We start from the raw sequence: 24,787 nt of genomic DNA, 5'->3' as shown, positions 1-24,787 counted from the left end.
TAAACTGGCACAAATACTTCTTTGTGATTAGAATGGCGGTTGGCAAACACATCTTTGGTGCACTACCGCCACCTACCGGACAAGTGTGGAACATAAGATTGGCATGATATAAAAAACGCATTCATTCTTGGCATCCACAGGGCTCACATTTTCCTGTTTGGCGTTTACTTATTGTATTCAGTGTGTGAGTCGTGTAATGGTTGTTTTAGGGCTATCAGCAATTATTGTTTTGTCCAAGACTCGTCTTCTTGGACTGGGTGGGCTTATTGTTGTTGGACTGTACCCCCCATTGCAGACGTCAGTGTACATCAACACATACGATATCTTGGGGTATCTTTTCTTGACTGAAAAAGACATAGGTCACTCTTTAATTATTATGTAATACCTAGAGACGCGCTTCATATAAATAAGGGAGTACTTGATTTTCCACTTCAAGCACAGAGGTAGGAACCTTATATGGGATGTACAGTACCCCACACAAGGTTCCTACCATGGATGGAACTGGAATCTGAAACGCTAAACTCCGAAAATTATTTGACCTCATAATGTTATTTTATTTGTAAATTATGTTACCCGTTGCTCATTAGACCACCCGCAATCGTTCAGTCAAATCAACTGTACGTTTGTGACGGTGGGAGCTTTTAATTTGAAACGCTGCGTAACAGGAAGTTTCCTTAAAACTTATCGGCTTCGGTAGTTTTGACATCCCAGAAGTGTATGCGAAGCTAACGTCGGCGCTGAATTAATCCGGCTCAGGCTGCGTTTCCACCTCTGAGTTTTCTCCGGGGGATTTTCAACACTCAATGATTGTGTGTTTTTGTCTTTTAGGAGGGGGTTTGGGTGGCTACACAGACACAACATGGATTGGTCTATGCTGTTGAAGAAGCAAGCGAGAACAGATTGAGGTGCGGTAGCTAGCGTTAGCCGGCTAGCCATGGAGGCGGGTAGGGGAGCTAGTTGTGAATTTGACATGTTGGCCTCTGTGCCGTATAATGAGTTTAATATCAGTTACTCCACGTTCAGACCCGACCAGTCCACGCATGTAATGGTTATTAAAGTGCGCAAGTGCTGTGTTGCGCACACGCCATGAATGTGACAACTGCAGAAACCTACTGGGCTGTCAGTGCTTAGAGCCCATCCTCCTCTGAAGCTGCTCGTTTCCATTCTACAGCCAAACACAGGTCTGGCTACTCCCTTATACACTGAATTAAAATATATGAGATAATTACTAAAACCCGTGTCGACCAAACTAAAGTCAAATTTAACTAGCGCTAGAATTACATTGATCTTTCAAGTTCCACTGTGCAAATCAGTGCATCCCAGTCTGAGTGGTAGTTGTATGGGTAATAGTGGTAGCTGCAGCAGGACTGTTGTAGATCGACAATGGGAGGTTCAGTGTCTTGCTGTATCTCCACTGGAGAGAGTCCCAAGATCTACAGGAGAGAGGTGGAGCTGGAGGAGTGTCCCATCACCACAGCCGAAGACGTGAGTGAAGACACTGGGACCTACCTGCAGCACATCAGTGACAGGGAGCTTCCAGACGGTGGGTGTTTATTGCTCCACTGCTGATCCAAGTTGGTCACTTTCGTTTATATACATCTATACGTCTAAGATGTACTTCCATTTTGCAGAACTGGCCCAAGAAGCCAACCCTTCGGACCACCCCAGAGCCAGCACGCTGTTCCTCAACAAGTCACAGACTGATGGTATTGGAATTACTCTGTTTAAGATGCTTGTATCAATTCAATTTGTGTTGTGTGTGTCTTACCTTGCTGCTCCTCTAGGTTTTCTATCTAACAATGTTTTTTCCCCCTCCACTTTTCAGTGCGTGAGAAAAGGAAAAGTAACTACTTGAATCACGTGAGTGACATATAGGGTTCAGGCTTTCTGTGGTGGCTGGAAAACAACAGAAAACGACACCTGGAAATGTTATTTAAAGGTCCAGTGTGTAACATGTAAGGGGTTTTATTGGCAGAACTATAGTAAGATAGGAGTCCATAAGCACAAACCCACCAGAGTGTGGTTTTTGAACTGGAAGCTTATCATGCAAATGAAGAAAACCATCCTCTCTGCTATGCAAAGGCCACTGTAGTTCCCTAAATTAAAACATATTCACCTAAACCCCTTTCTGTGTGGACATCCCCTAATTGATACACACTGGACCTTTAAGCATTTATCACTGGTCTTTTAATTGGATTGAAATAGACTCTCTCCGATTTGTGCTTCTGTCATTTTTATTTCTGTAAACATCATTATTGTTTCTGTAACAGATGTCCCCAGGTCTCCTGACAAAAAAGTACAGCTCCTGCTCAACGATATTTATCGACGATAGCACAGTCAGCCAGCCCAACCTCAAGAGCACGATCAGATGGTAAGAGAATTCGTCGCCTTTCCTCGTTTTGCACAGGTGTCGTTTGGAGTTTCTTTTGTGATGGAAGAGCTGAGTTACAAATGTTCAAAACACACATCCAAACTTGTTCATGGTGGAGTGTTGCGATGACGCGCTGGAGCTCCTGTTTGCAAAAGAGCACAATCACAACTAGTAGTTAATCATCCGTGTTCATTTTCTTTCTTTTCCAGTGTCGCACTGGCTATATACTATCATATAAAAAACAGGTAAGAAGAATTTTGTGTACTTATACTCTTATTATTCTGTTTTCATTCTGCCCTGCTGAGCTATTTATTCAGGAACTGTGGTGAAACTGTCAATTAATTCAGTTCGATTTTTAGCAGGCTGTTGACAGACCTACCATTTTAGTAACTGTCATAGTAACATGTTTGCTATGTTTACACTCTTTTTGACTTCGTTACACATTAGCGTCTACACAAGTCTCAGTATTGAACTTCAAGAGCGTAAATTTACTCTCAACTAAGCATGAAATTACAGTGAACCATGAGTTTTTTCCTGTTCTCCTGCAGAGATTCAAACCGCTCTCTGGATATTTTTGATGAAAAGAAGCATCCTCTGTCGGTGAGTCCAATTGTTTTGATTACGCGAAGCAGTGCAAGAATGTGTCCGCAAACGTTTTTTTTTTCTTCTCCCCCCCAACAGCGAGAGAAGGTCCCAGACGACTACTCCGTGATCGACCCAGAGCACAAACTCATCTACCGCTTCATCAGAACGCTCTTCAGCTCGGCACAGCTCACCGCCGAGTGTGCCATCGTCACTCTGGTGAGTTTGCAGTAGTGGATTTTTATTTGTCAAGAGTCGAGAAAATGGAAAGAAATCACAGTGGGGGGAAAAAATGTCAGGTTAATTCGGACGCTTGTGTGTACTCGAACGTCACTGAAGTTGCAGTCTGTAATAAAGCCAGTGGGTGGCAGCATAGTTCAGTTGACGTGACCTTTTTGTTAAAGGTCAGCAAGTAGCCAAGAATTCTGTGTAAGAAATGGTCGAAAGCGTACAGATTTTTGCTGTTGCGATTTTATTTGCAAAAGGTTTTGAGCCAAGGTTTAGTTAAATATTCATTTTGTAATAGATTGAAGTCATTGCATAAACAAACATTGACTTGCAAAGCACTTTTTTTTTACCTCAGATTTGTGATGTGACGATGTGATTTGCTTTTTTTCTGGCCATATAGAACTTCAAAACGAGAGCTACAACTAACGATTAATTTTGTAATCGATTAATCTGTCGATTCTTTTCTAGATGAATTGTTTGGTCCATGAAATATTGAAAAAACGTTGATCAGTGTTTGTCAACGCTGGAAAGGACGATGTTCTCGAATCACTTGTTTAATCCACAAACCAAAATGATTCAGTTTTAATGATTTCTTTGTTATATGGCGCAAAGAAACAAAGAAAATATTCACATTTAAGAAGCTAAAACGATCAGAAATCTTGTTTTAATAACGAGAAAAAGCTTCAAACCGAATAATTGAATATCAAAATAGTTGACGATTCATTTAGTAATCGATTAATAATCGATTAATTGTCTCAGCTCTATTCGAAACCACAATTTACAGGTTTACAAGCAAAACTGAGTCTCCATAATTTATCATGATAATTGCGATAACCTCATCATCCAACCCTCCCCTGTCATATGAAGAGGTTGTAGTACTGACTGTGAATGGCTGGTCATATGCTGCGTTAGGTCTACCTGGAAAGGCTGCTGACTTACGCCGAGATGGACATTTGTCCTTGCAACTGGAAGCGCATCGTCCTCGGTGCCATCCTCCTGGCCTCCAAGGTCTGGGACGACCAGGCCGTGTGGAACGTCGACTACTGCCAGATCCTCAAAGACATCACCGTGGAAGACATGTGAGAGTTTCGCTCCCGTCAAATACAGAAACCTACGCGTTCCTTTATACCGCTGAGCTAATCTTACCCCGCTCTGCTCGGTGTTACGCAGGAATGAAATGGAGCGTCACTTCCTGGAGCTGCTCCAGTTCAACATCAACGTCCCAGCCAGCGTCTACGCCAAGTATTACTTTGACCTGCGCTCTCTGGCTGATGACAACAATCTTAGTTTCCCGCTGGAGCCGCTGAGCAACAAGCGTGCGCAGAAACTTGAAGTAAGTAGATCCATCCCTGCATCTGATTGTGTCCAAATACAGAGTCAGTTTTTAGGACTAAATAAAGAGATGTGTGCATGTTTGGTTGTCCCCAGGCCATCTCCAGGCTGTGTGAGGATAAGTACAAGGACCTGAGTAAATCGAACCTGAGGAGATCCGTCAGTGCCGACAACCTGGTCGGCGTCAAGAACTCGCAGGCCGTGCTCTCTTAAGCCCCCGCAAGCGGTTGCGTGGAGGACGTGGAAGAGCGCGATGCTTCACTGAAGAGAAAATCACCAAAGCCAAAAAGTCACTATATGTCGACTTTGGACTGGAAGAAAAATAAATAGAAACAATTTTACCGTTAAGTATCTCTAAAATATTATTAATTCAGCCTCTATATGTCCACTACAGAGAACTCGAGGCATTAACCTTGTATAGCATGGTCATTTGGTGAAATCCTTTTTATTTCAAATCATGGATGTACCGACTTTGGAAGGACTCGGCACGGAAATGCTTCCCCCGGTGCCACAAATTCAGGATCTCGCCATCTTCTTTTTTTTTTTTGCATCATGCAGTCATTTGGGCAGTTTCTCTCTCTCTCTCTCTGGCTTCATTGCCTCTTCTCTCTCGCTCTCTCTTTCTCTCTCTCCTTCATTCAGATGATGGCAAAACTTTCTTGAACTACCCTGTGGTGTAGTTAAGCACATGGACAAAGAGTAGACTTTGTTTTGCTTACTATGTAGGCCTCTATAGCTGTGAAATGTACTTCATTTAATTCAAAAAAAATAAATCTGAGTCATTGGTTAAAGTGGATGCTGCTCACGTGGACTTTTATTTATTTTTTATAACTAACTGTTTAAGAGATGGTGTCGACGCAGTATCAACACAACACTGAAGCCTCTAAATGTCTGGACCAAGGCCAGAAAATGCATTTTTCCACAATAACTTTCAATATCTGGCAGTTATTTATAATTTACTGCATGTCCAAATAATGTATTAATAATTTAAAATGAAGAAAACCAAAAACACAGCTTTTCATATTAAATTTTAAATTCAAACAGTAAAGCGCATCTTTTTTCCAACCCTCTCTCTGGCGACAAAGACGATCATTCACCGGCTTCCTGCAACAACGTGAGAGAAATTACCGTAATAACCAAACGCTTGGTTCTGACGTGCAACTTCTCAGCTCTCAGAAACCGTTGCAATACGCTCGGTTTTAATGAGTTAAGACGATGCTATCCTCATCATCCATGCTGATATTACACACATTATGATATTTGAGATGTTGGAATGTATTTTTTTTTTTTAAATTAAATTTAATTACATTTTAAGAAGTAATGAAGCTTTTTAAATACCGTAATATGAGAGCTTCAAAAAGCAAATTAAAAGCCTGTTAATAACTGTAATTGTATGGTCATAGCCTTGCCAGACAAAGCTGTCATGCTTTCTAAATCTCTATCGGACCTCTTAGGATTTGAATCAACGACCACAACAATGCACATTCACTGCTGCCTTACACTTACACGGCGGTCACTTAAAATGACTGGCATGCCAGACATGGCTGCGTGAAAGGGACTACATAATCTGTCCCACTTCACAACAATTTGCATGACAACCCCTAGGATGAAAAACAATATTAACCATTTCCTGCTGTGGCCTCCTTCCATTAACAGTTCTTGCATGGGAAAAAAATAGTTCTTCATGTTCATTTTCAGCTCAGACTGAAGGATTAGGAGATGAAGGACAGTATAATTCCAGTGTGTGTTGGCCCCACGATGTCCAAAGGAATGATCACACACGTGTCCAAAATAAAACCTGTTCATTTATTGGCTCCTTATGGAATCACGAAACAAAAATCAGTGATGTGTGATACCAGTGATTTCCTTTCCGATCCGATACCGAGTCAAATACAGGTTGATATCGACGATACAGATAGTAAAAAATAAGGGAAACATAATTTATACAAGACATCAGACTACTCTTTACGTTCTTTACGTCTAAATAGAATCTACAATAAACTGGATGCTTAACCCTTAGTGGTCATAACTCCTTATATGGACATCCTGTGGGGTGTGAGTTTATAGGTCACATATTCAGACTAATAATAAAATAAAATGTGTTCATAAAATCAAGTCAAAGTGAACTTTGAACTGTGCGAACGTATTCCCGAGTTTCAGATCAGATTGTCTTGGCTGTGGTGGAACAAAGGATATAAGACACTCAATAGTCTTATATATAATGTATGTTTTAACAGTTATGGGAAAAAACTGCCGAAATACTCTGTATTCTAAGGGTTAACAATGATGCCATTCACCCTGCTGCACGTTGACGTACCATCACAGTGATCTTGGAGACATTATTTGAAGATCCAACTCCCATGCATGTTGTTGCTTTGAGTGATGCTAATCTAAAGTATGGGCTCAGTGCTGCTTGATTTTGTCCTAATTTTCTTCATTTTTGGTTTGTCATTCGAGAAGCGGTGACGTTCGAGAAAAAACGTAAAAAGAGCGTGTCTATATTTATGATTTTTATTAAAAGAAAACAAAAAAAATTTGCTAAATCATAAAAAATAAATATTAACTTTCAATGATTTGGTATCAAATCTTTTATTCTTATGTGTGTGTGTGTGTGTATACTGTTTTCACTTGCTCTACCATTTCCATGGCAATGGGACTGCCTTTTTCCTCTTGCCACCCATCACCTATATATGCGTTAGCGCCCTTTTAGTCACTTCAAGAGAGCAAACGCTGACCTGGCTTATAGCAAGACGATGCAGGTTCCCACCAACACCTCTCTTTACGATTAACCAAACAAGACAGTCACTTCTAATGGAAACCACCTTGAGGACAAGATGGTTGGATATCCTTCCTGGGACTTTTCTATCTCGGAAAGAAGCTCCCTGGTTCTTTTCCTCGTGTTTCTCTGCAGTGCCCTTCTTTCTTTGTCAGTCAACGGATTGCTCTTCTTTTTCACTGTGCAATACAAGCAGCAGCTGTGGCAGCCACAGTACATTCTAATAAAGAACATAGTCGGCCTGTGGTTTCGGGCTAACTAGTTGGATGGCTTTCATCATCTCGTGCTCCATCGCGCACAAACGGAATCAGATCTTCGGAGGCTGGTGCATCGTGCAGTTCTGTATATTGCGTTTCCTTTTTCGTGATTTCTCAGATGACCTTGGCTCTCATGGCTGTAGAGCGCTACATATTCATCTGTCACAGCATCCACTACCACATGTTGATTAACACCGTCAGCTCTCGGATGAGTTTGGGAGTTATTTGGCTAATTAGTGGAGTTTTGAGCATTCAAGGGGGGTTGGTGTTGAAAGGGATGAAGAGTGGCCAACACCTGCAGACCAGTGGTCTCCTGTGCACTGCTGTTGCCATCAAGGAACTCATCACATTTTCCTTTTATGAGAACCTGAGCATGTTTGGGGGCCCGTCTGTCATCGCAGTTGCCTGCATATCGTCCTTCTGTTATTGCTACGGTTGCATGTATAAAGCAGCACTCAAGGTGAACAAAGCTCTTAAACTCAGTAACCAGCGAGCCAACTGCACCGTGGGACTCTACCTGTTGATGTTTCTGCTCCAGATGGCACCAAACTTGTTTTTCATTATCCTCATGTTTGTGGGCAAAGCGAAATCTCCCTCCCTCCGCGTGATCACGGCGCTGCCGACACCAGTGCTGATAATGATACCGTCTGCCGTTCAAGCCACCTTTCTCATTCGCAACCTGCAGATTAGGGAGCTGCTCATCTCTGTGTGCTGTTAAATGCCATGTCAGGAGGGTAGAAATGTTTCGGAAAGGTATAGAACAACCATGTCCGAGTGATGGCGAAGCGTGGCCAGATGGCTCTTCCTCTTTCACCTCGCATTCTCCATTACCAGCCAGCTTAAATGATCAGAATCAAACATGTGTTTGTAATCCCCCAGGGGGAATTGTGTAAAATTACATAAGAGATTATGTCTTAACTTTTTTTGTCACCCAATCAGCTAACTGTCAAGGGTGGAGCGAGACCATACCGTACAATTTTACTCAGGTACCTCAATGGAAGAGTGCCAAAGAATGGAACGGTTGGGGCTGGTTATTTTGGCACTGTTCCTAATGGAAATGCAAAACATTCTGCACAGTACTGTACCAAACTGAACCATTCCACGAGAGGGATTGTTGTTTTTTCCCCATCAGAAGTGTCTTCTGATGTTGTTTCAATGCTACTTTGGTGAGTTATATTGTATAACGGTCTTTTGACACTCAATTGGAGCTGCATGGTGAAGAAAACAGCAGCAGCTGTGAAATAAATGAACGTGCAAGGCATGTGGGGAGGCAGCTGACCAGGCAGTGCTTTTTTAAATCTTAAATCTTTGATACATTTTTTTTTTTTAATCATATTTAGAGACATGGACATTACTGTAGAGCTGTCAATCAGCATTGTGTGAACTTGTTCATTTAAACAGACATTTGTTTATATTTGCAAACTATGGCTTTAACCCTCTTGTAACCAAGGTCCTTTTATTCATTCATTCATTCATTCATTGGGTCCACAAAATGGATAATGCATATTCTTGTTTAGAACAAGCCAAGTTGATTCTATCTTCTCAGCCATGAATTCATCTGCCGTTTTTTTGCGATTCCCTGCATAAAATATTGCACACAAAATATTCTGAAGTCACATTCAATCACGTGAGTTTCTGTGAGATCCCAAATCCCTGGAATCTCCTCCCTGGAATTGTTGGATTAAACTATTAAAGTGTGTGGATCATCCAGAGCGGATTTAACGTCATATTTGCATATTTTTGGGGTTTTATATTAAAAAAAAGAAAACAAAAAAAACCATGTGTAATTCTTTTTGATTTTTTGTTTTATCTCTCTTAAAGTAATCAATCAATTGAATGTGAATAATAACAGAAGTACTAATAAATACAGTGGTTAGTAGCAGCACATTTTTTGCACTGAAGGTCGTTCTAATGATCATGGAAACAAGTCAGTGTTATATCTCAAAAGGATATATCGAATATACATATTTTGAGTGTTAGACGTTGTCTAAAATGTGGAATGTGAAGGGTGAAATGCTCCAAAAATATTGATTGACATGTTCAGGTTTGATGCTGCTGTAAAAAATGAATACATACAGCACTTAATAGCAGTTTGAGGGTGATGATTTTGGTTTTAATTTGAAATAATTAAAAAATATATATACCAAATAAGTCCAATGCACAATAGCCATTGTGTTCAGTGTTGATATTGATGATTTATTGTATTTATAGCATTTATTTAATGTTTCTAATCTACTGTGTGTAACTGAAATATTATTTACTGTCCTTATTATGTGATGTACACAGTGTTATTTTTCATTTATTGTTGTTATTTTGCGGGGAATTAGATTTTTGATTTTGCAAAAAGAGGAAAATAAGTTTGTAAAAATATGAAAGATTAACAACAAATAAAAAGAAGAACAAATATACGTTTTCAAATGCTTTATATCCTCTTCTTAATTCTTACCTTTTGTATGTTTGTTCATCAAGTCAATGTGTAAATTTCGTTTTACATTTTCATATGAATGTATTAATCTGGCAGTAGCCTGTAATTACGATTACATTTAATTACGATTATATTAGAATATGATATTTAAGTTAAAAAGGAAACATGTTCTACAGCCATACCAATAATAAAAATACAGTTTTATGTACATTTTATAATTAACATAATAAATATATGTCCGGAAGGTGTCGTGATGTCAATCATTTTGTCATTATTACGTCAGGGATCACGTGTTGGGTATAAAACATTAAAACCCTGAATACTCATGATTTTATGTCTAATTAACCCCCCCTCCAGTCTGTGAAGTGGTACATGCCCTGAGTTGGCAGAGCTGCAGTACACACTCAAAGCCACGCAGGGGCAGTGTTGTCTTTTCAAAGAGCACGGCAGCGGACTGCAGGTGTGCCATGATTAGTCCTCGTGTTAATGCGACATTCAGCCGAACTGTGGTGCAGCCTGCGCTCGTGTCCTCGTCAGACGGTGCGGGTGCACGAGATAAACCGAATCCACCGGAGGAAGGTTTGCACATTTGTTATTCATGATGATGATGATGCGTTAAATGTGTAAATTGCCATTTTAAGCGTGTACGCCACTGACATTATCAGTGGCGGAGTGAAATATTTCACTTGATGCTGACTTTAGTATGAATGTCCCAGTCTTAGTGTAGAACATACCTGTTCCCTGTAAAAGGAAGAGTTCGTTTTTTTTTGTTTTTTTTTAAAGAGTGTCAGGATGAGATGATCATCCGAGCCCTTTTTTGTTGGACTTTTTATCCATCTGTTTTCTTTACATTGTGCTTTTAGTTATGCTTGATTTTTCAGTTCCTTGTTTCCTGTTTTATTTTGAAGTTGTTCCTTGTGTGTACCTTGTCCAATTTTACTTCCTGTCCTGTCTTCCCTGTTGATTGCCTGACTCGCCCTAATGTGTTTCACCTGTGTCTTGTTTGCCTCAGCTGTGCGTGATTGTGCCTGCGTGTGTTTAGTCTTTTTAGGTTTTTTCATGCAGTGGTTTTTGTCTTTCTGCTCATTGTTTTTTATTTTTTGCCTTTTTGATAGTTTAGTTCATTGAAGACACTTTCTGTTCATTTTTGGCACAACTACATTTGGGTCCTCCACTTTCTATATCCTCATTACAGAGGTATGTATGTGTATATGTTTATATAAATTCAGACTTGTATGTGATGATATTGGGCCAATGTGATAGTTATTGTCAGTGCTCTGTCAGCTCTAAGACTTGAATATTTTTGAAGTTCATGGATCGTAGGAAGAAGCAAAATGGAGCTTGACATGGTACCAGCTAGCTGGCTAAGTAGCTGTAGCTGTTTTGCTATTATCAAGCTGATATATGGGCACCTATGCGGTGTTCCAGAGCCCATCCAAACAAATGGGATGTGGGACTTATTTCGACCTGAATTGTACTCACTCCTACTTCAAAGCGTTCCATACAATTGTCGAATGTTAGAAAACATGGACGATCGTGGGCGCTTTCGCTTTATGTTTGAAGAGTAATTTTGACTGCCAGCAATTCAGTCTGCTACCAGCGAGCCGTATATGTAGAAGCAATACATATCGATATGTAACCTCATGAGTATACTTTTACCGTAGCCCTACATATCTTCATGCTATCAGATAACGACGACATAATTTCACACCATAACATGAAAAACAAGTTGTGATAAAATTGCTGTCTAAAACAACTCTACATGTAGAAAAGTAAAGTTTATAGCCTATTCTTGCGACTCCATGGGCGCCACCATTATTCTCCAACTTCATTTTGTTGAAGTCGGGTTAGGTCGATCAGCCCTGACTTCGCGAGTAGGAGGTCCCACTTCGACAGGTATTCCAGTGCACTTTTTCTAGTTGGAGGTAGGGTAAGTCCCACGTCCAACTGGTTTGTATGAGAGGCTGTTTTGAGAAATAATTCAGTCTTGCGCTCACGTTACATCATAGTCTCTCACAAACCGTACTATAGTCACATACATTTACTATCATACTCTCTCACAAACAGTACTATAATCGCGTACATTTACTGTCATACTCTCACAAACGGTACTATAGTCACGTACATTTATTATCATACTCTCTCACAAACACTACTATAGTCACATACATTTACTATCATACTCTCTCACAAACAGTACTATAGTCACGTACATTTATTATCATACTCTCTCACAAACGGTACTGTAGTCACGTACGTTTACTATCATACTCTCTCACAAACACTACTATAGTCACGTACATCTGCTATCATACTCTCTTTCACAATATTATGGATGCAACAACATGATAGTGAATGTATGAGACAATGATATGGAGTGTATGCAAGTATACTAGTTCCTGTGAGAGAGTAGAACTGTGCATGGAAACGTACTGAGTGATAACATGGCTGCCAGATTTTAGCCACTTACAAAAATATACACCTGCTTAAGTCTATGACATCTAAATAAAGTTGTTGTTTTATTTAGCGCTCCCTACACCAAATAAAATCTGTGTTTTTATTTTGCAGGGGGGGGCACAGGAGCTGCTGGTCTACCACTGTCTCATTTGGTAAGTTTGTGTCACTCGGGTAAATCTAAACAAAGGCTTTCAAACACTAAAGTCATGATTTAACACATTTGAACTTGGTGGCAGAGGCAACAGTGGGTTATCGACTTGTGTCTGCTGCCATCTAAAATTTGGGAGTTGACTATGGAGTTTGGTGCTGGAGAGTGAGCAGTCTACAAACTTGGTTTCCCTCTTTGTCCCTGGCATGTTCAGGGTCCCATGCTGCTTGACAAAATCTGTATTGATAATGTGCCAATGCCTCATACCGCCACACTTCAATAAACCTGAGCTATCCCTTTTTAAGCTCACTTCGGTGCAGGCGCATGGAAACTGATCTGAAATGAATAATGTGTGTGTGTGTCCTGTACGGGATCACAGTGCCAGTGCAGCTTCATTAATCTCCCAGCATCCTGGGAGTTGCCGAACTCTAAAAGAGGGCTACAGAGAACACCCCCCCCCCCGGGAGTCACTACGTTTACCCTCCACACACTCGGGTCACCCCTCATATCACACAGTCAACTATACAATGTCAAATCTTCCTGCTGGGCCTGAAAAAAGACATATACGCTGCTGCTCATCTGCACAGAGTGTGTGCAGTGTATTTCTGTTTGTCTGTGCATGATGAGTGATCCAAGGGGAGATTAGACCGTGAGACATTTGCGTGGGTCATATCCAGTATTATGTGTTTTTTTTTCCAAGTTGCTGTGCCACAACTGTATCATTAATATGCATCCCGCCCTTCAAGCTTGTATCAGACGGCACATGTTTCTGTGAAGTGCTATTAACAGTACAATTAGCAGTGTTTATGTGGTGGCAGCCATGTTGAAATGCCTTGTTGAGGTCGGTTCGGTTGTTTTTGAGTTTTTGTTTTTTCAGATATCTAACTGCAAACGGAGTTCACCAAGGTAGCATCTTGGGTTGCCATGTTTCTTCTAGAGATGGACCGAAATCTCTTTTTAAGGCCCGATATCGATACTGATTATTAGTAGTTAAGGAGGCTGATAATGGATATTTGGAGGCAATATTCATTTGCAGTAAAAGAGTATAGTTAAATGAAACCTTAAAGGTGAAGTAAGTAGTTTATAGTGACATCTAGAGGAGAGGCTGAAATTTACAACAAATAACTGCTCCTCTGCTCACCCCCTCCCTTGCCTGAGCGCTACGGTATCCTCAGCCGGTCAAATGTCGTCCTCGTTGTCTTTCTCCTTGTCAGCAGATGAAGTTCGTGAGGCGAGGGAGAGGGCGAGCCAACGCGGCCTTAGCAGACCGCGGAGAGAGTGGAGGCGGGACTTCCGCTACTAGTAAAGCGAAGCTTGATTTGTTCTCTTGCGTTTGTCCTTACAGGCTCCGGTAGAAACATGGCGTCTCGCTGCTAACAGTGGCAATGCAACCGCGGCCTGCGACCATGTTATTTTACATGACTTTTTGAAAAACTACGATAAATGAAACAAAAACTATTATGCAGGAGCACATAATATGTATAAAAAAGTGGATTTTGGGTTATATAAACCCATAAATACTACACAGTGTCCCTTTAACAAATAAATGGCTCCCTAAAGTAAATGAAGTTTTCCAAAATTTCAATATAACTGAAATGTTATTTTATTTATTTTAAGTTAAAAAAAAAAGTGCAGGGTTTCCAGGGTCAGCAGCATCTTTTATGAAGTTGACAATTTTAAATACATAATTTCCCACTATGTGTTAAAATAAACTAACCCAATATGCGTCAAAATGCCGAATAACGGCGCAGATAATAGGTCTATCCCTAGTTTCTACTATACTCTGAAAACACAAACCAGGCAGATGTTCCATTTCATGTTATGAAGCCGAAGTTTATGACATTTGAGAGTGAGTTATACGCAGACCTAATTAACAGCTACGTTATTGGTGTCAGAATTTGAATTTAGGTGTGTGATATTGGACCAAAAAGTGTTATAGAACCTGCTTTCTAGTATAGAGTAATCCATTTGTTAGTGTGCAGGCTCACTATTAGATAGTTACTAATTCCGTAACAAACCTTTATTTTTTTGGTGCCTTTGAACAAGAGCTGAAATTCAAAGTCTGTTATCATTCAAAAGCCCATAATCAAATCCCCTGTTTTCTTCTTAAGATGATCCAACACTCGCACAGATCTGAACACTCCCAAGTGAATTCACCACGTGAAGATTCTGCGAGTGGAGATGGTAGTTTCCCCCGTGTGGGAGATGAATGAGAAAATAAATGGCACTTTTAATTAAATTAGCCTGGAAGGATGTAACACATTTGGCTTCCATGCTGCTCTGATCCACAGGCAAGTCCCTGACACAGCGACTCTGCGGTTTCCTCCTGGTGTGTCATGGTGTGTACATAACAGGTGCTTCTCTCCTGAACAGCGAGATGATCACAGCTTCCTGTGGTTGGTGTGTCAAATTGTGGTTGTCGTTTTACCTACTTTATAGAAACGTGTCAAAGTGATCGGTTCAGTGTCCCGTGGGGAAAATTGTCTTTATCATATTAGCTTCATGTCTTTCAGTGGGTTGTCTTGCTTGTGTTTGCTGCGAAACGTTCAAATGTGGTTGTCCAATCACGGATCTCTAATCCAAGCTCTGACCTTGTCGTGGATGGGATTTGCCACCCCGCTGTTGCTGCTACTGCGCTGGCACACAAATGTCTGTCGACTGCTGGTTTGTCTTTCCTCTAATGAGCTTGGCGTACCATTTCAAACTTGTCCTGCACCCCTGGCCTCTGGCATTGGAGGAAACCATTTGCCGGGATAACCAGTTTGTCAGTGTTAAACCAGACATTAGGCAGATGCCAACAGCCAGTTTGGTCCAAAGAATGTCCAAAGGCACAGGAACCTTATTCCTCACCGCAGGCATCAACATTGAAATAGTAGACGACGGGCTCAGTGTGAATTACTGTACATGTAGTTGTGACACTGCATGCACTGCATGATTGGAAATGTCATACATGACTGAGCCGCTGTGTTGTGCCGGCTGGTGGGAGTCGATTTATCCCTTTTCACAACAGCTTTCATCAAAAGTGCTTATCCATATACTGTACATGTTTTCATTTTCACAGCAAATTAGAAAATGTTGGCTGTGCTGTACCTGCAAGCTCAAGGTTTTTAGCCTTTCACTGTGCAAAATGGGTATTTGCATGATCAAATACACTTATGATGATTGCTATTACACAGATTGGAACATTAATATCGAGGGATTGTCACTGTCAAAATTGACTTTAAAGGTTCACTGTGTAAGAATGAGTGACCTCTAATGGTGAGACTGCAGATTGCACCAAACATTGGACTCTTGGGCTTTCTTATGGTTTATGGATTGGGTTTATGTAGGTGGTCCATTGTGGAAACATGGCAGTAAGTGCATGTACTGTAAAAGGCTCATTCTTAAGGCTTCAAAAATAACATTTTATTGAAAATTAATTTAACACTTATGACCTTGTATATGTGTCAGTAAACCTACTAAAGGACCTTTATCAAGCATTAGAGACATTAGAGTTTTACCCTTGCAAAAAATAATGACCAAACTGATAAATTGTATTACATTAACCAGTTCACACCAAAGGTTAATATGTATTATAATCAGCATTAAATCATAGCGCATGAGTTTCAGCAAGGTCAAACAATCCCATCTCTGATCTTGATGTTGCATCAAAAATGCCACCAGGACTCTCTTATTCGGTTTTGACTAATGTGTGAAGAGGGAATTGCAAAGGAAAGGGGTTTGGGAGGTTTGACATGCGGCCAAGGCCACTTGGTCACTTGGCAACTGACGCAGCCTGTGTTTTAATGTTCCTCCATGTGCTGTGATCAGCAGATGCATTCATGATGATGACGCGCTGAGTCGAACAAAACCGCGTTTAATGGGCAAGAGGTCTGTCTGCTCTGCAGCGTTGGCACAGTGTAGAGTGGCGAGAGGGACGGATCAAGCTTGGTTTCCTCCATGTGGATAGCACTAGTCAGCCTATGGGAATAATTGGCGTCTCTTCCACTCTTTTATGATGGGGTTGTCAGGTGACCTTAGGAAATGCACAGGTGTTCATGCTCAAATGAATAAGGACCGAGTTCCATATAGCTTCCACATTGTCGGGGTGTATCCTGTCTTACCCTGGATTTCCACTGGACGCGGAACGGCCGCGGAACGGCCGCGGAACGGCCGCGGAACAGCAGCGGCGCGGTCGCCGTTGCAAATCGCTTCCATTCTAATCAATGAGAGCATTTCCACCAGACGCGCTGCGGAGCGTCTCAGCAGCGGCCCAGAAGCGGCTCGAAAAGCGACACAGAATCAAAGTAAAACATTTCCGCCCCCCTTTCAAAATAAAACACAATACGCAGGTAATATCGCCTGTCACAACTTCACATCAACATTACGTCGTCACCGCTGCTGCCAGGTAAACAGTCAATTAATCAGAGCGTCTCGGAGAGTCATAATGTACGACGAGAGACTGATTGTTGAAGTGGAGAAACATAAAATAATTTATGACACCAGATCAACAGTTCTTTCACGTCGGAGAATGAAAGAAGCTGTTTTGTTGTCGTTTACTTTATACACATAGTCTATCGCTGGATCTCACGTCCCTTCGAGATTATCGCGCGATATTCCGTAAATACCGCTGGCTCCAAAGGCTCCGCGCCGCTGCCGTAACGCGCCCGGTGGGGATTGACGCTGGGGAGAGGACGAAGCAGAACCGCGCCGCTGCCGTTCCAGTGTAAATCTAGGGTTAAACCTTGCGCTGTCCCGACTTGCATGAACTGAACAGAACCATTGTTGATGTGATCGGTAACACTTATCAGGGTGGTAGAGTGGGAGGTTTCAAACGGGAGGTTTGATCCCTGACTCTGGTAGTTCACATACCGACGTGTCCCTGGGCAAAAAATCTTTAACCCCCAAGTTGTTGCCAAAGGAGCCTGTGAGTGGGTCTGATAAAGAAATCGCTGCACATTATGCACTATACAGTATGAAAGGTTAAATGGAAAAACTTCAATGTGAAGCAGCTCTGATTTGATGTCAATAACAGAAAATTAATGTATATACATTATATGTACAGTATACACCATTAAAGGTCACATAGAGTGGTCCTGTTGCACATAGTTATGGAGGTCTACTTACATACATTAACTTGTTTTTATGGTCAAAAACCTCTTAGTTGCTGGAAACGAGCCAGTAGAAATCTGTCCTTTTTGAAGCACTTGTCAGCCGCGTTATTTCAGACATAAATCTCGCCTGAGAAGACTGTGTTGTGATTGGCCAGTACCCCTGAAGTGACATTCGGCACACCCGCGCTCAGAAGCGCAATTTCCCCTTCTGGAACGGTGGATGCACTGCTCCTCATTATCAAAACATTGTTTTAACAAATAGCTTCGTCACGACTCCCCGCCGCAGTCCCTTTTATGACTTTGACCCAGAGTCAGACCCAGAGTCAGAAGACGCTGTCGCTCGTGAAACATCTCCACAACGGACGTTATTCTTCTTCTGCGGTTCAATGTACGCAACCCATGGATGTGCACGGACTAGTGCCCGGAGCAGGACGATCGGCTGTTCCGGAGAACCGCTGTTTACGTAACTATAACGTGATTTTCAGAGATCTCGCTGAGCCCGAGATTACAATAAAACACCGCGTTCTCAGCAATGGCTGAACTGTTTGTTTAGAAACTTCAGGGCTTCATAAACAAGGTAATGACTCAGATACACACTAAAAAACAGCGTTAATTGGAACTTCCGGTCTAGTTCCGCTTTAAGTTGTGGTTTTCTAGCAAACATGTTTCAAAATGACAGCTGGTCAAGTCTGAATGTTGGCTGGTGATGTTCGGTGATTAGTCTCATGACAGTAGATGGTAACGTTTGCCATGTTTATCTACCACTATATCTCACAATCTAGTAATCACAGCGTAGTTTTGATGTGGACAATGAGATCATCTCACCACCTCCAGATTACCAGGTTTTTTGGGCATATGCTAAGATGACAATGTAAGGATTAATTGGGCTCAAAATGTGAAAGACTGGTGTATTGGCACGTGTACATAACCGTATTGAACACTGAAATAAATGTATAGCATAAGATACAGTCACTACGTGTTGTAATCAAAGCTAGCTTGACATTTTGTGCGTAGAGTCCATAATGTCTTCAGAAAAGCTTCCCATCCAACTATTTTCCCCTCCGTCTATATTCCTAAAGCTTACCCACAAGCTAGCTTGGGTTGCCTAGCAACAGTGTTGTCAAATTTGAATGCAAAGCGTGTCGTGTTCAAAATGTCCTTTGTCTTGAATGCAGGTTGGCAAGTCCGATTTGTAGCTATACCAAAAGCCACAATGACACTTTTGTTAGACTTCAGGATCAAGTGATTGGGGGGGAAATGGGGGGAGGAGACCAGGAACCAGGAGACAGCCATGCATATGTAGGCTCTTCCATGAAGTGTATGGACTGTATGTACGTGACGTCTCATCATCCACGTCTGCTTTTGCACAAGCTCTTCTCTTTCATGTCTGTATAATCTTCTTTGGTGTGACTCGTTCATACTGTGTTGCTCCTTAATCAGAATAATTAGGCTCAGGCTTCTCCCATGCCACTCCTTTCTTGTAGAAGATGGCGGACGTACTGTTCGTGTGCTAAATAATGCTGCTGTTTTAATAAAGGATAATCATCAAAAAAAATTATCTAAAGGCTGTAATTCACGACAGCGGCGAAGGTTGAAGATAAGGCAGCAAGGTTGGGGTTTATGGTCCGTGATGCTTTGGATTGTCCCGGACAAAATCCATTTCAGTGACAGGGCCATATACACTTTAGAGAGGAGGATACGAGGCTGCATCGCAGGATCCTTCTCAGCTTTGTGTGACTTTTGCCTTCACTCATTGTCTCTTCTGCTTGGTCACGTGATCCCATTTTGCGCAGGCATTGAAATTTAATCTCCTGGTAGATGGTACGGGATTAGTGTTGAGGTGGTTTTTCATTCATATTTAAAAATGGCCTTGACCTAAAGCTGCGGTGTGTAACTTTTCACAGTTTTGTTGTTATTCTGCCTCCGTTTGCTCTCCGTGAACCGTAACCATGTAGAATTGTGTTTGCGGGCTCTGTCAGTCAAAACTATCAGCCCTGAATGGGGGAGCATTTATGCGAGTAGGGGTGGGCGGGGAGAAGCATTTATCATGTGGAACTGCAGAACCAGGTTTTTTTTTTTGCAGTAAAATTCACTTTTGAAGCTTTGTTTTCAGCCATGAAGTCATTTGAATCTAGTGGACATTTGTTTGTAATTAAAAAAAAAACAAAAAAAACATGCACTATAGTTTTAAAGAGCAGAAACCTTTGCCAATGCTAGTCTCGAAGTGTATATGTGTATGACTGATGGATTAGGGTTAAGAATTGAAAGATTTAGCCTTTACTTGAATTTGTAAAATAAGTTTAGCTGAGATAATCCCGTTATTAGTTGCATGACAAGTAAAACATTTAATAAATAAAATGATCTTGTGGTAAGAATCGGAAGATTGATGGTATAAGATCAATGCAAATCAAAAATGTATGTGTGTAATGAGTCTTCCTCGGTCAAAAGTGAATGATTTCTTCACATTTTCACTTGTTTCAGACAAAAAGTCAGTATTACATAAAAGGGCATACAGTAGCTTTTTTTGCAATACAGCATTGCCAAGCATTTATGCTGCTCAGCAGCTGCAGTAACCATTAACAGGATTAGACATGGCTTACATAAACATCTCCCATGGCAACAGTGCACCAGAGCCAGGCGAAGGCAGGGAGAGGAGCCCTCCCTGCAAAGCATCGTCGTCGCTCTGGTCAGTTGAGTGTCCGTTGTTGGCGTTTTGCAGCCTTGTTTCTTGCTTCCTTATCCTTTTAATTAGTCACCTATAAGTCAATCATACCATCAAACTACTTGTATTTGAATACATTTCATCTTAAATATTTTAGTTGAAAGCCCAAAAAAGTGCAGCTCTAATAGTTTCATGTACGGTGTATGTGTTTCTGCGTTCGTGTGCGACAGTGTTTCGTGGCCTGCCAGTGTTGTGACACTTTGGCAGCGACGCCTGAAGTTGTGTCCCTTTTGGATACGCAAGGCCTTTAGAGCGGTTCATTTCCCATAGTTCCCTCAGGAGAGTGAGAGTCGTTGCTCGCTGCCTCTTGTGACTTTGGATAAGAAGTCACAAGAGTGACTCTCAGTTTCTCTCGCTTTTCTCCTCTGAAGTGTTTGCCATGAGGCATTTTTATTTTCAGACATTGATGATTTAACCGTAGTGTTAGTACACCATTGTTCATGGCTTGGAAATGGCAGCATGCTCTGAAAAGTCTGTGTTGATAATGTGTTAAAGAGATGGTTGATTTGGCACCTCCAAAAAAGCATTATTAACAAACATGTTTGTTTTCATAATTTTTACCGGACCATCCCCATTTTCTCCACATCTTTCCTTGTAATCTTCACCTCATTCAGTCTCTGCTGTAAATTTGACCTCCTCTTTCACTGTGTCCTTTCCCGTTTGTCCCTTTTATATTTCTTCTCTCAGCTGAGATGAGAAGATTTCCCGAGGAGAGCTGCTCCGAGCCCTCATGGTTCTGCCTTTGCTTGTTTTATTTATACATTTTTTATGGTCAAGGTCTTTTTTACTCAGAAATAGACGGACGTCAGTGCCATTATGTAAATGTACTGTCACTCAGTGTGCCAGTTAAGTATTGGCTATCCAGTTTGTCCTCTCCCTCTCATGTCTATATTTCGCTCTTTTTCAAGGCCACTGGGCACTTAATGTCACATGTGTCCAGAGAAAGGATGCTGGTTTTGAAATCACCCTCCACGAAGTGTGCAAAAATTACATTTGTACTTTTGCATACGTATGTTTGTTTGTGTGTGTGTATGTATGTATGTATATATAAATGTGTGTGTGTGTATATATATATGTGTGTGTGTATATATATATATGTATATGTATATTATGGCATGCCGTTCAGGAAATTAATCTTTGAATATATATAATGAAACCTTGAATATATTGAATGAAACCTTGAATATATATAATGAAACTTGAATATATTGAATGAAACCTTGAATATATATAATGAAACTTGAATATATTGAATGAAACTCGAATATATTGAATGAAACCTTGAATATATATAATGAAACTTGAATATATTGAATGAAACCTTGAATATATATAATAAAATTTGAATATATTGAATGAAACTCGAATATATATAATGAAACTTGAATATATTGAATGAAACTCGAATATATTGAATGAAACCTTGAATATATATAATGAAACCTTGAATATATATAATGAAACTTGAATATATTGAATGAAACTCGAATATATATATAATGAAACCTTGAATATATATAATGAAACCTTGAATATATTGAATGAAACCTTGAATATATTGAATGAAACCTTGAATATATATATAATGAAATCTTGACTGACGTCAGACTTCACGGAAGTGCTTGCGGCCATATTGTGTAACGAGTGGATGCTGCAGCAAAAAGTGACAATGAGTCAGGCCGCTCGCAATCTCGTTGCAGCAATATTAAACAATGAGGACATCATTAAGACACTGGCGAATGCGTGTGAAAATCCTCCCGATACACCTGCTCAATATGCTGCCCGTTCTTCTGACGAAGAAGTTCGCTCCCTCTTTAACTGTGGCAGACCGACTACAACAGCTGTTTATCAGGCCAATCTCAGCATGCCTTCAACCTCACAAAAGTGCCCCAAAACAGCCCCTGTGTACAATCTCCGGCCGTAGCCCAAGACACAAGCGGTAAGAATAGCTAGGCTTTATTTAAAACTAGATGAGGGCTCTCAGTAGATTAAATGTAAAGATATACATCATATTCTATATCTCGGTGGAGCGGATGATGAGCCACATATATATGTGTGTGTATATATATATGTGTATATATGTGTATATATATATATATATGTGTATATATGTGTATATATATATATATATGTGTATATATATGTATATATATGTATGTGTGTGTGTATGTATATGTATATGTGTATATATATGTGTGTATATGTATATGTGTATATGTATATATATATGTAGATGTGTGTGTATATGTGTATATACTGTGATAATTTTCACTTAAAAAAAAGTAGGACAATTAAACGTAAGCTTTGTTTACATTATACCTATTCGCGTTGACTAATTTGTGACATAACGTACACATAGAAAGTGTAATATTTACTTATTGTTGACAATAGAAAAACCTTTCCATTTGTTTTTCTGACTTCTTGTGGCCCCTCTGCAGTACCTTTACTTTGGAAATGACTGCCATGTAACATTTCTAATTTGATCTACAAATAATATATCAGGCTGTACACCGTTGCATCTTATCCTTATTCTATGAACATTTTCATCAACTTAAATAACAAAATGTGTTGTGGGTCCATGTCCTCCAGAACGACACATGCACACACAACGATTTTCCTATCGGACAAAACTATCGACCGATTGTTACTGTAGGAACGTCAGTTAAGGTTCTGAAACAGAAGGTGTGCACTTGTTTAGTTCATGGCGACAAGGAGTAAGTAACACGTCTGGCCAAGAACAGTCGTATTGATGACTTCCATTTCCAAAACTCTAAGTCACCTGCAGATTGGTCCGGACAGTTTCTCTGTATCTTTCTGCTGCACTGTAATTGCAGGGATTACTGCATTTTCTCGTGAAAAGGCTTGAGGGGCACGAAGGACCACGCTCTGCCTCCTCTCATGCAGTCTGAAAGGCAATGTTCTGTGAAGGCGTGCTGCCCTCGTCCATACTTTGCAACCCCCCTCCCTCTGGTTTCACGGTTATTTTCGCTCATCTTTATCCTCAGCTCTGCAAATCACTTTTACCCCCCTTATATCACAGTGCTGAGTCTTGCTTAAACTGTCCGGTACTGGACTATCACTTTGCCTCACAGTACAGCAAAGTCAAATCCAAGGCTGTGATTGGTGATAAATGCATATAATTAGACTGAGTAAGACCTTGTTGTCTTCCTATTGATTTCCTGGCTCATTTAGGGAATTAGGAGGTCTGCAAAATCCTAAGCAGACAGAATAAGATTAAGTGGTGCAGGCTCCATCTTTCAGGGGAAGAGAAGTTCATTTCTTATGTGCTTACAGTACTTTTGTTTCTTGTAATTCAGATGCAATTGTTCGCGCATCGATGAAATCTAAAAAGACAAAACCTTATCATGTTTATCACAATATTTTCTTCCTCCCCTGCCACTTAGAATAAATCCACCACAGCCGAATTGTTTTCTGTGACATTGCTGTTCCTGTCCTATTTGCTGTTGGCGGTCCCGGTGAACGGGCCGTGTGTGCTTCATCTGAACACAGTGTTCACCTTGAGATGTCTCCCCAGGCACTGGTGTGTTTTGTCGACCGCAAGGGGGTCTTTAACCTACATAGGTAGCTACATTAGCGGGGCTAAAAGCATGTCAGAGTAGAGCCAACTCAGCAGGAGGATGCGGTGTGTATGTGTTGGATGTTTGGATATGAGTGGTGTTAGCAAGCGGGGAGAGGTGGGGGATCTTCCCTCGGGATATTTTTCAAACTTGCACCAAATGGACAGTACAGTATCCTTCCACTATGTTCTTGTGATGACCAGAAAGAGAAAGATTTGAAGCAACTGTGGTGTTTACAGAAAAAATTTAACAAATGGGTCAATTTAAGAAGAAGCTAACCTTTGTATCCTTGTAGCTGTCCATCGTGCTGTGTCCATTCCCTCATAAATGCTATGCTTTATCGTCCATTTTAGAGGTCCCCAACCACCGGGCCACACATTTGGTAACCTGAAGACTGAATAATAAAAACATTTCAGAGTCTGATAATCTCAGTCACGTGATAGGGTACATCAAAAATGTACTTAAATGTCTTCGGAGATCGTCTTTGGAAAGGAAAAAGGCCCAAGTAGGAGACGGAAAAGAAAGCTTAATTTTATAGAAAATATCAGGATTCCTACTTAAAATACGGGATTATCACTACAGGTCATTCTTGCGTACCAAGCCCGCTTTGCATGATGTAGCAACAGGCTAGCAAATTCAGCAGGATGGTGGGGTGTATTTTTGCGCACTGGTCCGTGACACAAAAAATGTTGTGGACTGGTCTATTTGACTCTTAATTGGACTTCATTCACAAAGTGGATGTCCTACTAAAGAAGACACGAAACTAGGAATTGTGACCATTAAAGATGAAGTTGGGAGTTTGGTAGAGCGAAACTACG

General features: G+C 40.8%; 1 protein-coding gene across 1 annotated transcript; it reads left to right on the top strand.

The window, feature by feature from the left end:
• The first annotated feature begins 863 nt into the window (after positions 1–863).
• Positions 864–5,201, top strand: LOC310935706 (cyclin-Y-like protein 1). Its single transcript, XM_083899640.1, has 10 exons — positions 864–1,543; positions 1,632–1,706; positions 1,826–1,860; positions 2,271–2,371; positions 2,581–2,616; positions 2,920–2,971; positions 3,053–3,172; positions 4,094–4,260; positions 4,352–4,514; positions 4,610–5,201. The coding sequence occupies exons 1-10, from the start codon at positions 1,384–1,386 to the stop codon at positions 4,724–4,726; spliced, it is 1,026 nt and encodes a 341-aa protein (XP_083755766.1). The 5' UTR covers positions 864–1,383; the 3' UTR covers positions 4,727–5,201.
• Positions 5,202–24,787: the final 19,586 nt, after the last annotated feature.

Source organism: Microchirus variegatus (genome assembly GCF_963457635.1).
Source record: "Microchirus variegatus genome assembly, chromosome: 1".
Taxonomy (NCBI): Eukaryota; Metazoa; Chordata; class Actinopteri; order Pleuronectiformes; family Soleidae; genus Microchirus; species Microchirus variegatus.
Note: the sequence above shows the minus strand (reverse complement) of the source record. Positions and strands in the feature narration are given on the sequence as shown.